General features: G+C 56.9%; 1 protein-coding gene across 5 annotated transcripts in view; it reads right to left on the reverse strand.

Moving 5' to 3' along the window:
- Positions 1 to 26: 26 nt before the first annotated feature.
- The window catches only part of DOCK6 (dedicator of cytokinesis 6), a 44,420-nt gene continuing 28,243 nt past the window's right edge, over positions 27 to 16,203 (reverse strand). For 4 of the 5 annotated variants that reach the window (XM_070416072.1, XM_070416070.1, XM_070416074.1 and 1 more), the window contains 25 exons: positions 15,744 to 15,884; positions 13,389 to 13,502; positions 13,127 to 13,297; positions 12,536 to 12,675; positions 12,280 to 12,449; positions 10,335 to 10,495; positions 10,003 to 10,185; positions 9,303 to 9,429; positions 8,905 to 8,989; positions 8,677 to 8,773; positions 8,409 to 8,543; positions 7,941 to 8,093; positions 7,643 to 7,801; positions 7,411 to 7,511; positions 6,170 to 6,362; positions 5,936 to 6,079; positions 3,789 to 3,920; positions 3,688 to 3,702; positions 2,363 to 2,488; positions 2,176 to 2,265; positions 1,623 to 1,859; positions 1,164 to 1,307; positions 975 to 1,081; positions 644 to 805; positions 27 to 246 (listed from right to left, as the gene is read on the reverse strand). In XM_070416072.1, coding sequence (XP_070272173.1) covers positions 204 to 246; positions 644 to 805; positions 975 to 1,081; positions 1,164 to 1,307; positions 1,623 to 1,859; positions 2,176 to 2,265; positions 2,363 to 2,488; positions 3,688 to 3,702; positions 3,789 to 3,920; positions 5,936 to 6,079; positions 6,170 to 6,362; positions 7,411 to 7,511; positions 7,643 to 7,801; positions 7,941 to 8,093; positions 8,409 to 8,543; positions 8,677 to 8,773; positions 8,905 to 8,989; positions 9,303 to 9,429; positions 10,003 to 10,185; positions 10,335 to 10,495; positions 12,280 to 12,449; positions 12,536 to 12,675; positions 13,127 to 13,297; positions 13,389 to 13,502; positions 15,744 to 15,884 — 3,330 coding nt within the window. In that variant the 3' untranslated portion in view covers positions 27 to 203. The remainder of the gene's footprint in view (positions 247 to 643; positions 806 to 974; positions 1,082 to 1,163; positions 1,308 to 1,622; positions 1,860 to 2,175; positions 2,266 to 2,362; positions 2,489 to 3,687; positions 3,703 to 3,788; positions 3,921 to 5,935; positions 6,080 to 6,169; positions 6,363 to 7,410; positions 7,512 to 7,642; positions 7,802 to 7,940; positions 8,094 to 8,408; positions 8,544 to 8,676; positions 8,774 to 8,904; positions 8,990 to 9,302; positions 9,430 to 10,002; positions 10,186 to 10,334; positions 10,496 to 12,279; positions 12,450 to 12,535; positions 12,676 to 13,126; positions 13,298 to 13,388; positions 13,503 to 15,743; positions 15,885 to 16,203) is intronic. The other variant, XM_070416071.1, reaches the window with a different exon arrangement.

The following is a 16,203-nucleotide window of genomic DNA, read 5'->3' on the forward strand; positions in this document are numbered from 1 at the left end:
GCCCCCAGGGACCACACCACACAGGCTGCTCATAAAAAAATTTTTAAATTAAAAAAAGGTAAGAAGTATCAGTGCACAAACAGGAACAGAGGGCCCAGCACCACATACAATGTGGTCACCCCAAGTGGGGCAGAACCCCAGAAAGGCACAGAGCTGAGGCCAGGATGCTGGTTCCTCTGGGTGTGGTTTCAGGCCCTGTGAGCTCAGAGGTCGGCCTTCCGGAAACTTGCTCTGTTCAAGGAGTTCCTGGGGGAGGAATGAGGTGGGTCAACATGGACACAGGGCCCCCAATTCCATAGTGCTCCCAGCCCTCTCCCTTCTCCTCCGCCAAAGCTTCGTTTAGAGTCTTCCCTGCTCCTTTCACATCCGTTCTGATCTGGCTGTGGGTTCATAGATTCTCTCCCGGAACCCACCACCAGAATCGTATCGTGCCCATTTTACGGATGTAGAAACTGAGGCTCAGAAAGATGAAGTTGCGTGTCTGGGACCTAATGCACTAGGATCTGAAATGATTGCCCAGAGTGTGCATTTGTGCACATGCCCAAGTAGTCACATCCTTGTGTGCAAAGCCAAATGCATATGCTGATGAGCATGACAATCCCCATCCTTGCCCTCTCTAGGGTGGGGGGCCTGGGTCAGGCACCTGAGGCTGGCTGTGGTTGGCGCCAGCAGCTGGGGCAGGCGCTGGGTGAGCAGGGGCTGCAGAGCCTCCCTTAGGCGGGCGTAGTTGCGCTCCAGCTCGCGGTGGTACTCCTTCTGGTCTGGCCCAATCAGGGCCTTGTTCTTTCGCAGCGCATCCTCGCACCTGAGGGCCAGATGGCAGGGTGCTCAGGTACTGGCACTCGGGAGAGAAAGCAAGACCAGAGGTGGAGGAGGAGCCCATGAGGTGGGCCAGGAGCTAGAACTGGGGGGCAAAGTAGGCAGAGAGCCATGATGAGGGTTGAAGGGGCTCTAATGGGTGAGGTCAGGCCTACTTCTTGCAGAAGTCCTTGAAACAGAGCCGTAGCTTGTTGTGATGCCTGAAGAGCTTGGGGTCTTCTGGGATCTCCGCCAAAAACACCTGGGCCACCTCCAAGGGACCCTGTGGGGTAAGAAGGCCTTGTGAGGGTGTCTGCATGGACCCTTGGGGGCCTCGGGCAGCCTGCATACCCCACCGGCCATGCCTGGTTCACAGTGGGTCCCACAGAGCCCTGTAGCACCATCTGCAGCATCTTGGCATCGGGCGGGTCCTGTTCGGTGGCAAAGGCCAGCTCCCGTGTCTTCTTCTGCATGTCCTCGATGGCCACCTCCACTGGCGTCAACACCGTCTGCAGGGTTAGGGGGCAGCATGCACTGGTGGGGGCCTGACCATATCCTGTGACCCAGGCCAGCCCAGGGCAGCTGCGGTGGGAGGGGCCTGAGTGGCTGTGTCATGAACAGTGTGTGAGGGCTCCTGCCTGCCTGGCTCTGCCAGGGCCTGGCTCAGCTGCCTTTGTCTAGCTCTGGGGCTTTGGTCTGGTTGTGGTGCAGCCTTGGATCAGCTGGGTGTGGAGGCAGAGATTTGAGGCTACAGATTGGGGTCTGGAGGTTGGAGTTGGGAGTCCCCTCACCTCCCCCAACCCGGGTTTGGGGACCCCACCTACCTCCTCCCGGTGGCACACGCGGATACGTGTCTTGATGTAGGGGAAGGCATGGTCCGTGCTCAGCAGTGTCTTACGCTTGTGTTGCTCATGCAGCTCCCCATGAGCACGCCCGTCAGGCGTGAAGGGCGTACAGAACAGGAAGGTGCGCAGGCCGTAGTTGCGGTCGAAGTAGGTCACCCGGTCCTTGAGCTCATAGGTATCGAAGTGAGGTTCCACGTATGTGATCTGGATGTAGGCCTGGGGCACGGGGCTCCAGTGTGAGGTTCCCACAGCCCCCACATACCCCCCTGGGGCTTGCCAGCCTCCCAGCAGGGCTCTGTCCCTGGAGAAAGGGGATTTGGGCCTCCATGGGTCCAGGGGTTTTACATCTGGGAGTCCCAGGTCTCCTTATGTTTGGGAATTACCTGAGGTTAAGGATTTGGGGGTCCCTGGAGGACGTAAGCTTTGGACTTTCTCAGAGGAAAAGGATTTGAGGGTTTCCAGGAAACAGTGCTGAGAATCACCCCAACTTTAGGATTCTGGGGACCCCAGAGGCATGGTCAGGAACCCTCACCTTCTGGGAGTCAAGCTTGGTCTTGTCGACAGGGTTCGAATCTTTGACAATCTCGACCACATCTTCTCCAAACCTCTCCGTGTAGAACTCCTGGGGACACGGGGTTGACTCGGGCCGCACAGGTGCAGCCCCCACCCCACCCTAGGGCAGCCGTGTGCCCCATCCACCCACCACCACCGGGACGTGCCTCCAGCCGATGTGAGATCTCGGCCAGCTTCGTGATGGATGGCTCCTTGTACACAAACTCCTGCTCGTCCAGGTCACCGAAGCGGGCACCGTAGAAACCCACACGGAAGTATGTTCCAAAAACTCGCTGGGGCTGCGGGAAGGGGTAGTGTTGCCCAGGAGGCCCCGAGGGAGGTCCCCCTGCTCCAGAAGTACGGGCCCCACATGTGGAAGAGGCAGGAGACCCAGAGCACTTTGGGTAGCATGTGAGGATTCCAAGAACATCATAGCACAGGCAGAGGCAGGGGGACCTCTTGAATATTGGGCATGGACTCAGACGACCACCAACTGCCCACACCCTTGCTCTTTCTCCCTAGCTTCTGTCTCCTGCCTCCCCCAAATCTGCCTCCTCATTTATCCCTTATACGAAGTAAGAACTGGGGCTATATTGCTCACAGCTGTATCCTCAATGCCTACTGGGCTGGGTATGCAGCAGGTGCTCAATAAATGCTTGGGACAGAGACTCTGCCTCTTTTGTTCCAGGGCATCCTCTCACTCCTCCCCCCCCGCCCCCCCCCCCAAGGGAAGGGGTGGCTCCATGTTCACTCACCAAAGCAGATCCAGGAGGGGTGGGGTAGGCATCAGGAGAGGGAGGTGGGGAGCAGGGGACAGAGAGACAAAATCATGGGGGAGGTCAGAGGTCAGAGCCATCAAACTCCCAGGGTCCTGGTTGTGCTGCCCCATGAGACCAGAGACCCAGGGAGGGAGGGGACCTGCCCACCCCACCCGGCCCTCACCCAGCCCTCCTGCCTCGGCTCTGGGTTCTTGCCATCTTTGGCCAGAAAATTCTCCCCAAACTAGGAGATGCCTAAAAATAGACCCAAGTGGGGGAAAGGAGGGAGAGGGGAGCATTAAATGGCAACGAGGAGCAGAGATCCTGGGGGAGGTAGGGGAGATAGGGAGAGACAGACCAAGAGAAACAGAGGGAGCGATCAAGACAGGGAGAGCGACAGGGAGAAATGGAGGGAAAGATAGAAGAGACACAAAGAGACAAAGAGAAAAAGAAAGAGAGCCAGAGCCCCCTCGCAGGCCGTGACTGAGCAGGCCCTGCCCAAGGGAGGGGTGTCTCCGGAGAGCTCCCAGCTGGGTGAGTCACAGGCTGCCCTGGGGATTTGGGGAAGGGAGGGGGCATCTGGGGGAAAGCAGTGGGGTATGTCATTGCCCACTGAGTCCCAGCGCCTGTGCCCCGGCAGCCATGCTCCTCCGGCGCCCCCTGGTGGCTGTCCATGACCACTGCTGCTAGCCTCCTGGGGGCCCCAGAGGCAGATGGCCACCAGGCCGACTTACCTCCCAGCCAGAGCTCTGTGGGGAAGAGAAGAGTCAAGAGTTTAGCCTGGGAAGGTGGGGTGGGGCCAAGGGCAGGGTCTGGGAGGGCACCATGGGCCAACCTGGTGCATAATCTTGGTGAAGGCCTCCTGCAGTTTGCCATGCACAGCAGCCAGCTTCTTGTAGTCGCGGTGGGCTTCCAGTATGGGGATCAAGTTCTTGTACACCTCGTTCACCGCCTCATAGAGCCCCCCCTGGGGTGGGGTGGAGCAGGTCAGGATTCCCAGCACCCTCCCTGGTCCTCTCCTGCCTGGAACAGCCCTCCCTTCTGTGCTCTGACCCCCTTTCCAAGGCCCCATTCTCCACCACCTCCTCCAGGAAGCCTACCCTGACCACCCCCACCCGATGGGGCATCAGCCTTTCCACTTGGCCCCTACATACCCCGCTGTGGTCTCCACCATGATTACTATGGACAAGGCACTGTGTACATCTACACTTTACCCATGTTCCTTCACTGGTGGAAGGAGGAATCCCCCCCTCCCACCCCAAATTCCTCAGAAGGGACACTGAACCTCAGAGATATGAAGACACTCCCCAAGGTCAGGACCCGAACACCAGCCCACCTGGCCTCTGACCACTGCCTCCTGGCACATGGTAATGACCACTCATGGGTGCCCCTTATCCCTAGCTGGTGCCAGCATCAAGCCTGGCACACAGCAGGTGCCCTGGATGTTGGCTATCAGAAGGTCTATGTCTACCTTCCGGCTTCTTCCCCTCATGAGGCCTTTGTGAGACTCCAGCAAAGTGACAATAATGACAACAACATCACTAGGAGGGCTGGCCCCACAGGAAAGAAATCTCGCCCGGCAACCTGACCCTGAAACTGAGTGGGGCCCCAGATGTAACTACCAGTTCCCAGAAGCGCAGGAACTGAGGAACAGGTCAAGCAAGCAGCCCCGGGCCGGCGAGAAAACCTCTGGAACAGTTCCCATCTCCAACCAGTGAAATGCAGAAAAGACCAACTGCTTTCGCACAAGCAAGCAAGTTGGAGGAGAAACTCCTTTACAACAATAAAAAATAAACGCCCAGGCACCAACTTATCAGGGAATGCATGTCCTGGCTGGGTGACTCAGTTGGTTACACCAAAAGGTTGTGGGTTCAATTCCTGATCAGGGCACATACCCAGGTTGCGGGATGGATCCCTGTTCAGGGGTGCGTACAGGAGGCAACCCATGAATGTTTCTCTTTCACATCGATGTCTCTCTCTCTCTCTCTCTCTCCCCTCCCCTCCCTTCCTTTCTACAATCAATAAGAAACATATCCTCGGGTGAGGATTAAAAAATAAAAAAGAATTCCTGTTAACTTCGTCATGCGGGATAAAAGTTGTGTAAAAGGGACTTTGTCACACAGGTACTCGTGGGTGTGACACTGTGATATCAGATTTGTTTTAAGCTGGAATTTCTCCGACTCTAAAGCGCACAGGAATCTGAGACCTTGTTACAGTGCAGGGCTCAGAGAGTTGGGTGGCCCAGGACTCTGCATTCTAGCAAGCCCTGGGCGATGGCTGCACTGCTGGTCCTCTGACCACACTGAGTAGCAAAGGTTTATAAACCCGAATGATCATGTTCCGTTTCATCAATTTGTGAAAATTGGGATCTTGTTTTTTCAGATGTCAAAAAGCCCCACAAAAACTCAAAAAAAGATCCTCTCTCTCTCCCATTTTTTTTTGGGAGGCAACCTAATTTTTGGTGGCCTTGTTTTGACAAAGCCAAAAAAACACAAGAAAAAACAACAACAAAAAAGAAAACCCAGAAAAGCTGGAGGTAAAGCGGAGATGAAACAAGACGGTAGATACAGGTGGTTGATGGATGTGAGCGCTGGGGGTGGGGTTGGTGGGGGTACCACTGTCTTCTATTATGTGTGCTTGAAGTTTTCCTTTCTTTTTTGGTGGGGGATGGACATACTAATCTTCTCTCTATCGTTCCAATTTTAGTATATATGCTGCCGAAGCGAGCACCGAATTGTTCTATAATAAAAAAGGTTTTAATACTAGCTAAATGTGTTAAAGGCTTACGCTATCCAGCCTGCATGTCATGGGTTTAACAGAGAGAAAGGCAGGTCATGGAGGCCTTTGAGGGTCCCCATTCTCCTCTGCAAATCCCCCAGCTTCCCCTCAAGTAACTGGGAGCAAGTATAGGGCCATCAGCACATCTATGATGCCGCCCAGCCCGAGCCCTGAGCCCAGAGCCCTGCTAGCCCCAGGCCTCACCATGGTGAAGTAGGCGGCTGCCTGCTCCAGCAGCCCCACCAGCCCCAGCTCCGTGAAGTGCTTCCCGGAGCAGAAGCCCTCCTCGTCGGGCGACAGGATGTCGTCGGAGATGGCAGACTCCTCCAGCACGTTGGACGAGATGTTCTGGGGTGGGAAGTGGTGTCAGGGCCTGGTCCCTGCCGCACATGTGCCACCCCCACCCTTGCCCACCACCCTCCCCCTCCAACCACTCACTTGGAAGGAAACGCAGCCGACGGGCAGGTAGCGGCTGTCCTCCAGCAGGGCCAGGTACTCCGCCACCAGCGCGGCCGCGTGCACCATGCACTGTGCGGCCTCCGCGTGGTTGCCCAGCTCTGCGTGCTTCCCCGCCATGTTCTGCAGCCACGTCAGCCGCAGGTCCGGAGACCCCTGGTAGCCCCGGGCAATCCTGGTGCCCAGGTGAGGGGGGATGTGAGGAGGATGGGGACTCACCCTGCCCGCCCGCCTGACTCTCACCTGCCCACCCCTTCACTTGTTACCCCATCCATCTGCCCCACTGACCAGCCGATCTCCTCACCTGTACCCCATTCACCTGTCCATCCAGTCACCTATTTCCTCCCTTCACCTGTCTCCTCGCCTATCCATCCCCTCACCCGTCTCACCTGTCCATCCATTCTCCTGTCCCCGCTTCACCAGTCTATCTTCTTACCTGTTTCCTTACCTGTCCTACCTTCCATCCTTTCACCTAATCATCCCCTGATCCCTTAACCCACCTGTCCATCCCCCTTCTGTCTCACCTGTCCAGTCCCTCGCCTATTCCCTTGCCTGTCCAACCTCTCACTGTCTTCCCATTTGCCTGCCCATCATCTCCCCTCTTCCTCTATTCACCTGTCTCCTCCCTTACCCAGTCCCCCACTTATCCAATCGTCACTGTCCATCCTTTCACCAAACCCCCAGTGTCCTTCTCTCACTTGTCCTTCTGCTCATCTGTCTACTCTGCCACACCCCACTCACTGATCCCCTTGCACATGCACCATGTCACTTACCTTCCCAGGCCCGTCCCTCCTCCTGGCCCCTAACTGCCCTACCTGCATCACCTGCCTCTCCGCCTCCCACTCCCCAATTTCTTACTAAATACCCCTTACCTCTCCTCCAGCTTTACTTACCCCCCTGATCTGTCACCCCTCCACCCGTTGCTTGCACTTCACCTGTTTCTCCCACCCGTCCCCTCTTGTCCTTGTTCTGTAGGTCCATCGGGCACCCTCCTCATCGGTTCCTTTATGAGCCCTCACCTGACTTGTAGCCTCACCTGTCTGCTTACCTGTCCCCTCGCTCACCTGATTTTCCCCATCTGCCTGCTCTCCTGGCCCTCCCCCCGTCCCTCCTTACTTGTCCCTCTTGTCACCTGCATGTTCACCTGCTCCCCGCTCGCTTTCTCATGTATCTACTCATCTGCCCGAGGGTGAATGGCTGAAGGTCCCCCGAGCTCTCCTCACCTGTACATGAGGTCAATGAGCATCTCGGGGTCCTCCTGATGCTCCTTCATCTTCACCGTGTCCGTCAGGATCATGTGCAGGTTGAACATCAGGTCCTGGACCTGGAGTGGGAAGTGCGCCTCATTGGGAAGTGACAGGGCCAAGGCGGTGGGGTCAGGACTCCAAGGCAAAGACCCTGGCAACCGAGGTGAGCCTGGTAGTTGTGGACAGGGCAGGGGCCTGGCGGGGTCACCTGCTCAGCGAAAGTGCTGTCTCGCAGCCCCACGTCCTCCTCTGCGTAGGTGAGGATGGTCTTGAGTGACCGTCGCAGGTGCTCCTCACTGAAGTTCGGCGTTGTCCCCACCAGGGACGACAGTGACATGGTCACTTGCATCTTCACTCGGGCAAAGTTCTGTGGGGGCAGCGGGGGAGAGCTCACCTGTGGGCCTCGGACCCTCCCACCAGGGCCTGCTCGACAGGCTCACTTCACCCCTCTCCCTGCCCACCCTCCATCTGTCACCCCCCACCCCCGGGCGGCCGCCCCCCCTTACATTGCCGATCTCGAAATTCTGGCGCATGAGGAGGTAGAGGGAAGCGCTGGCGTGCGTGCGGATGGTGCTGATGCGGCTGCCGCAGTGTCGCAGGAGCCGCAAGCAGAGGTCGGCGCACAGCTCCGTGTCCTCCTCGAACAGCAGCTCTGGGAACTGTCCCCCAGGGCCAAGACAGACACTGGTCAGCCCCTCCCCAGGCCCGATCAGAAGGTCCCCCGTGGGTCCAGCGGGGGCGCCTGTCTGTGCTCTGCCTTCTTGGCCACGCACAGCAGGCTTGGGAGTCAAACCTGGGCTAGGTCCTTGCGGTGTGACACTGGGTGAGTGCCTTGGCCACCCCCATCCTCAGTTCTCTCCTGTCAACTGTGGCTAAGGAGTGTCTGCCTCATGCAGTTGCTGAATACACAGTAGGTGCCCGCGACTGGGCGGTCACTATGACTCTAAGAGCCGCGGCTGCCGCGTGGTGCTCACCTTGGACACCAGGGACCGCTGAGTGGCCAGGCCATGCTGCAGGAAGAGGGCGCTCTGGGAGCTACCCAGGCTATACAGCACCACCTTCAGCACCGCACCCAAGACACTCTCCCGGGCCTCGGACAGTATCACCGTCTGCGGGGTCAGAAACCCAGCGGTTAGGGACTGGCTTGGTTGTGGAATCAGGAACGGAGAGGGGCTCTGGAGTCCGAGGTCCCAAGGCACTGGGGCGGGTCGGAGGTCAGGAAGATGCTGGGTCCAGCCTCACCTGCACGATGATCTCCAGCGTGTCCAGAACTACCAGGCTCACCTCGGTGGCCAGGTTCCCTTCCACCAGGGCCTCCTGCTCCATTTCATCCTTGGTCCTGAAGGAGAGAGGAGGGGGCTGGGGAGCCTCTGGAAGCCAGACCCTACCCTACGGCTCAGCTCACCGCCTCCCTCAGGCGCCTGCGGTGCCAGTTCTCTGGAAACTGGTCTACGTCTGGCCAACACCTACTTGTCCACACGGTCCGCGGTTTGCTTCCAGTGTGTGAGGCTCTTCCGCCAGCGTACGTTCTCCTGGTTCCCAAACGGGCTCCTCTCTGAGGTGGGCAGGCACATGTTCACAGACGGGCAAAAACATAAGGACACACACGACTGAGAAACACACAGGCACCAGGTGGGCTAACCTGTGAGGACACGGGTGGTACGGGTGCTTGCCGAGTGGACGCAGTTAGGCCTGAATGACTTGTGAGAACAGACGGGGACACGGATACCCATGTGCACGGGGATGATGCATGGATTTCTGGGAAGAGTGAGTCGGACAGAGAGGTAGGGACGGGCCCACTTGGGGCCCCTCGGACACAGGGTGAGAGCCGCTGGTGGGGACGGGCGTGGGGCACGTCTCCCTCTCACCACGGCTCCGTCGCACCATCTCTTGTCGTGCTCCAATGGTGCCCAAGATGGCTTCCTCCAGTCGAGCCTTCATGTCCAGTGACTTCTTGAATGTGAGGCTGTTGATGCGCTCAAAGGCCTTTTTCCCCTGGGAGGTCAAAGAACGGGTTCCAGGCTGACTGCCCTTTCCCATGGGACCTGGGCTCACCCGGTCCCGCTTCTCCCGGCCCTTTCCGACCTCTGGGACCCTGTGCTTAAAGAGACAGCTCTCTTCTTTTTAAAAAAAAATATATATTTTGTTGATTTTTTACAGAGAGGGAGAGGGATAGAGAGTTAGGAACATTGATGAGAGAGAAACATCAATCAGCTGCCTCCTGCACACCCCCTTCTGGGGATGTGCCCGCAACCAAGGTACATGCCCTTGACTGGAATCGAACCTGGGACCCTTCAGTCCGCAGGCTGACGCTCTATCCACTGAGCCAAACCAGTTAGGGCCACAGCTCTCTGCTTTACTGCCAACTCTCAGCACCTTCCAAATTCTATTCACGAGAACAATTCTCCCTTTTTCCTTGGACTCAGCACAGAAACAGTCCACCCCTTTACCCTCAGGAACTGGGGCACGAGGACAGTCCACCCCTTCGTGCCCAGACCACAGCACCGAGAGCTCTGTATGCATACTCGGCCTGCCTCCTACCCTCCAATCCCCGCCCGCGCCCCAAACCTTGTACTCGAAGGCAGCCAGGCAGAGGTACAGCAGGTCCAAGAGACGACCCAGCTGAGGGAGGGACAGGTCGGCAGTCCAGTGCTGCAGGAGGGCTGGCTCCGCATTCTTCAGCACCCACAGCACACACACCAGCAGGGTCCGGCTGGACTCGGCAGAGAGAGGACAGCCGGAGCGAGAGCCCTGGGGCCAGAGAGGGGACGGGGGCTCAGAAGGGACAGAGTTGATGTTCATTTTCTCCAAATAAGATGAGAACTGGCTGATTTGAATCTCGTTACATAACTTCTATTACCAGGTGGGATAGTGTCTCTAGAGACCAGCCCCATACTCACAGTCGCTGAGCCCTGGGAGATGCTGGCCCGAGAGCCAGGGGCCAGGGGGCCACCAGCAATGGCCATGGCCACTGAGGGGTTGATGGTGCCTCCAAAGTCCCCTTCCCCTTCTGTGTCTGAATCGAGCATGGAAGCCAGCCTTGACCGTTGACCCGGGCCCTCTGGGGGTAGGAGCAGGGGGAGAGAAGGAGTCCTGGTAAGTGCTGTCCCTCTGCCTCAAATTTCAGCTCACAGGTCACCTCCTCATGGAAGCCCTCCTTGATACCACCCCCCAGACCAGTCTCCAGCTATCTACTCCCAGAGCTCACTTATTGTACTTGTAAGCAGGTACATTCATTGTGTCCACAGAGGCAGGGACTAAATCTACTCTGGCCACCGCTATATGCTCAACACTCAGAACACGGCCTGGCCCACGGGAGCGGTAACTGTAAAGATGATGGTGGTGATGACAACAACATAGGCTGCTGCTATTGTTATAGCATCAATTGGCACTGACACAGCATCTCCTATGTGCCAGGTGCTAGTCTAACTTAAACAATATTAACTACGGATCTTAAAAAAACACACCTACGAGAGAAGGACTTTCATCATTCCGACTTTGTAGAAGAGGGAACTGAGGCTAACCTCTCTGCAGAGGTGACGTTACTTGCCTGGGGTCACGCAGTAGGTTGGTACATAGTAAAGCTGATTTTAATCTAAATGGTCTGGTTCAAAAAATCTACGATCTTATAAGAGTAGCCCTTCCCCTTCCCCTTCCCCCCAAAAAAGTCTCACCAGAGAGAGGAGCAGCCAACAGACAGGTCTCACCCTAGAGATTCTTGAAACAAAAGGTCAACTGAGCCTCCCTATCGCTCCAGCCCAGCTGGATTGGGATGATCAGCCCCTTAACTCATCTGCTAAGAGAGGGGAAGAGGAAACCTCACTAGGGAAAAATGACATCGCTCCAGTCCTGGTGATTCTTTTACATACAATGTCCAAAATACGCTAAAAAGCTACAAGGTATGTGAAAAGGCAGGGAACGGATTGATAAGAGAGACGAGACAGCAGAAGGAGGCCCGTCGATGATCAAAAGCAAACGCAGTTCTTAAAATAAGAAGTAGTGGAAACGATGGACTAAAATGGCTAAGAACATGGAGAATTTCAACAGAGAATTAAAATCTACAAAAATAAAATAAAATAGACATCTTCCTACTGAATAAATATAACACCTGGAATTCAGAACTCAATAGCTGGGGCTAACAGAGGCCTGGACACAGCAGAAGACAGAAGTAGTGAACTCAAAGACAGGTGAACAGAAAATTCCCCAAGTGAAGCACAGAGAGAAAAAAGAATGGGAAACAGAACAGAGCGTGGCAGGCACGTGTGACAGGATCCGAAGGTCCAACATACGTGTAAACCGAAATCCCAGAAAGAAAGAAGCAAGAAAACAAGGCAGATAAAAAAGTTAGAAATAAAGACGAAGAATTTCCTCCCAATGATGGAGGGGACCAATCCACAAATCCCAAGTCTGTGCTGCCCACCAAGGTGTACCTGTCCCTAAGTGAATGTGCTATGAGCGAGTGACTGAACGCAGGACTGCAACTGCCTCTGGCCCCAATGTTCCCCACCTTCCGTCCTCACATCCTCTCTTCTCAGAAGCTGATAAATGTTATAATCATATCTCCCATCTATTGTGGGCTGACAATGTCCCAGTGCTAAAGCTCTGCAAATGTTTACATAACTATAGGAAGTAGTTAGTGTCGCCACTGTCCCCATTTTACAGGTGAGAAGCCTGAGGCTCAGAGGTTAATGGCTTGGAGGGCCCTGCACCAACACTTGAATCCAATCTATGGACCCTAACGCCATGTTTTTGCTCCTAACTGTGCTCTCCCACCTTCCCCAACCTGAGCCGTATGTGTCCATCGAACGCCTGGATTGTGTGACTCCGACTGCCTGGCCCACTGACCAGCGAAATCATGCAGCCGTGGCAGCGTGTCCCGGACGATCGACAGCAGCGGTAGGTACAGCTCGGCCACCCGGGCCTTTACTGTGGCCTCGGCGTAACGGGGGTCAACATCATGGCCACAGAGCAGGTTGTGGACGGCACTGATGACCTTCTTGTGCAGCTGGGATGCCCTGTGGAGTAGTGAGGTGCTCAGGAGAGAGCAGACATAGTGCCTGGACCTTCCCACCCGCTGGAGCCAAACAGGGCCTGTGCTCACCCCTCGGCCTCAGGCTCCAGGGCCAGCGCCAGTTCCGTCAGCAGGAGCCCAGCCAGGAAGTGCTGCTGTCGGAAAGGCCCACTCAGCTCAAACATGCTGACCACCTTGGGGTCCGGGGCTTGGCTGGAGAAGGTGGAGCTCTGCAGAGGGTAAAGGGAGCAGGAGGAAGCAGGACGTCACCAGGGGCCAGGGGTCGGAGGGGAGGGGCTAGGATGCACTCATCTGAAGTTAAGGTTAAGAGGTGAGAGCCTGGAATTATCTGGAGGCGACAGGGAGCACAGTTCAGGGTCAGAGGTAAGAGAATCAGGTGAACCTGCGAGGTGAAGGGAATGGGGTCAAAAGTCAGAGGTCTGAGAAACGGCAGATGGAAGGCAGGTCTGTGAGTTCAGATTCAGGGGTGAGAAATTAGAACCTGGTCCCTAGGAAAGTGCCGGGCATGAGGGGTCAGAGGTGAAGGGTCAGAGGTAAGGGGATGGTCCCCCTGGACAGTGGCCCACCCTGAAAAGGACAAAGACGAGGGGAGCCCCAGAAGACAGGTTGAAGGTGAGAGGTCATAGGTCAAGGGAGGAGCCAGAAGTGAGGCCGGCCCACCTGCGAGGTGGTGGAGGACACGGAGGGTGAGGGTGAGGCCGGGGGCGACAGCGGGCAGCAGGGGAGGTTGAGGGTCACATAGTGCTCGTGGCTGCACAGGATGCGGGTGAAGTCCATGCGCAGGGTCAGCAGCGCCACTGGGTTGGGGGCCGACTGCAGCCGCGTGGCCACCTGCCGGAGAGGGGCCGGTGGGCAACATTACAGTCTCTCTGCCCCCCCCACCCCCCGCCGTGTCGCCCGTGGGTGGGCGCGCCACTCCCACCTGCTTGTAGTGGGCCCGGACCAGGCTGAACACGAAGCCGCGGTCCGCCAGGGACAGCAGGTCGCTGAGGAAGAAGGCCAGGCTGATGTTGAGGCGCTCGGCCTGCTCCACATCCTGGGGACACAGGGCCCGTCAGCCACGCTCACTCCCAGCACGCTGAGTCCCCACCCAGGGCCCGGCTCTCACCAAGGCCGCCAGCAACTCCGGGAGCCACATCACTGTCCCAGAGCCAGGGTCTTCTTAACACCCCCCCGCCCCTCCCGCCCTCCCTCTGGCCACTCCAGGCCTTCCTGGTTGTCTCCGCCCTCGGACCAGCCCGCCCTTCCCCACACGTACAGGCCCACACCCCTCAGGGCACCGGTTAGGACAGATTTTCTTTCCCCTCTCCCCAGATTTAAATAACACAACATGGATGGAGAAAACTGGCTGCTGACTTCCCCCTGGATCCTCCTTCCCATCTCTCAGGGTGTGAGTTCAGAGGGCGGTAAACACTGGATTTCCCAGGCTTCCTTGCAGCCGAGAATAACCATGTGATCGGGTCACATTCTGGCCAATGGGATGAGGGGAAGGACTGTGGCCAGGTCTTCCTGCTCCCACAGCCCGCCAGGTGCCCGATGTGGGGGCGCCAGGCCCACACTATGGAGCCCCCACGGCCCACTTATGCTCAGAAATAAACTTGGGGCACATTTAATCCACTTGTGATTTTGTTTGAGCAAATTAACCTCTGCCCTAACTGATATAATGAGCATGGACAGCTTGTACAGCGCTCAGCTTCCCGTGGGGGAACCACAATAAACCAAAGGATCTCAGACAATTCCATGTGTCAAAGACAACTGAACGGGGTGCTGTTTTGAGAGAAGCCCTCGGGCTCTCACCAGCCACTCCGGCCTCACAAGTCGGCCTCTGTGGCTTAGTTCCCGGCAACCCAAAGCAACACAACACAAAACCTGCTGGGGCTCTGAGCCCGCCGTGGGGCAGGGGCTGGGTCTGCCTGGCTCCCTGAGCTCCATGCGTGAGACCACTGTGGCCGTCACCGATGCCCCACTAGCAGCCGTGCCGACGGCGCTTCTCAGGGGCATTGTTCTGCCCTGCAACCCTTTCCCAGGGCGGTTTCCTCATCATCTGGGTCAGCCCCTGGGAATGTCAGTGCTTAGGGGAGGCTCCAGTGGAACAAGGTCGAGACCTTCGAGACCAGCCCAGAGGTCGCAAGGGATTGCACAAGGGCTGGCTCGGGCCAGGCTGGTGTTTCAAAAATCTGGAAAGTTCCCATCAAATCCAGAAGCCCCATTGCACTTTTCAAATGAGACATTCTGGCCACAGCGACTGAGCACACGCCCGCTTGCCCAACTGAAGCTGATGATAAGGGTGTGGGCTCTGGACCCGGTGGCTTGGGAGCAGATCCCCAATTCTGCCCTTCTCGGGTGTGTGGTGGCAGGTTGTTAGTCATTCTCTGCCCATTTCTCCATCAGTAAAATGGAGATAATAATACAAACTTTATGGAGCTGCTGGGAGAATTTAATCATGTGCTTCATCTCAAGTGTTAGATACACAGTAAGTGCTCAATAAAGGCTAAGATGACTGTCATTAGTATTACCCACCTAGCTCCTGAGGGCATGGGAACTAGGGACCCAGGGCCTGGACAGGTGTCAAGGTCTCAGAACACTAATGCCCATGATTGAGCACTTACTGTATACTGACACTGTGGTAAGGGCTCATGGATCCGTCACTTCTCTGCCTTCTCCAACTCCGGTTCCTGATTTGCTCCCTCTGTTCCAGCCACACCCACCACTTCATAGCTCCTCCAACAGCCCGACCTACCTCATGGCCTTTTCACTTGCTATTCCCCCTGCTTGAAACGCTCTCCCCCCAGACGTCAAATAGATTGCCCCCTCACTCCTTCAAGTCTCTCCCTCATAGCGCCATGAGGGCAAGGATTGGCATCTGTTTTGTTCACTGCTGTGTCTCTAGAGCCTAGCACAGGGATGTGCACACAGTAGGTACTTAAGAAATGACATTGGCCCTGGCTGGCTTGGCTCCGTGGATAGAATGTCAGCCTGCAGACGGAAGGGTCCCGGGTTCGATTCCAGTCAAGGGCACACGCTCGGGTTGCGGGCTCGATCCCCAGTCGGGGGTGCGCAGGAGGCAGCTGATCAATGACTCTCTCTCATCATTGATGTTTCTATCTCCCTCTCCCTCTCCCTTCCTCTCTGAAATCAATAAAAATACATTTTTTAAAAAGAAATGACAGTGAATGAACAGACCCATCCAGCAAATGGGACGGGTGGCCTTGCAACCAGGAAGCTGGCAGGACTGGTGCCCCAAGCCCCACCCCCACTGAGGCCCCTTCACCTTTACCTTGTGGGCCCGGGTGATGACCTCCAGGCCCACAGAGCCCACCAGGGCCGCGATGTCATCCAGGAAACGCACGGGGAAGCGGAGCTTACGGGGCGAGTCCAGCCGCTGGCTCAGAATCAGGTGCAGGGCCATGCTTTTCACCTGGGGGCCGGGTGGGGGCCGGGTGAGAGCTTGAGGGTCCGTGGGCAGAAGGGGCTTGCCAAGTGGGGGGGGGGCTTGAGGAGCTGCAAATGGTATTGTGGCAGCAGGGGAGGGGAGGTAAAGGTGGGCGTAGGGGTCCTGGGTGGAGCTTGAGCCCCGTCATAGCTCTGAGCTGAGGCCGGGCCCGAGAGGCCGTGGGGAGGACTCGAGAAGGCCATGGGCAGAGCCCGAGTGGGTCTGAGGCTGAGCCCGTGGGAGGGGCTGAAGCAGGTCTCCTGGGGTAAGGTCTGGGGGAGCACAGGGCTTGAGGGGTGGGTTT

Source organism: Myotis yumanensis, unplaced genomic scaffold (genome assembly GCF_028538775.1).
Source record: "Myotis yumanensis isolate MYYU_CA2020_CCGP unplaced genomic scaffold, mMyoYum1.0.hap1 SCAF_5, whole genome shotgun sequence".
Lineage (NCBI taxonomy): Eukaryota > Metazoa > Chordata > Mammalia > Chiroptera > Vespertilionidae > Myotis > Myotis yumanensis.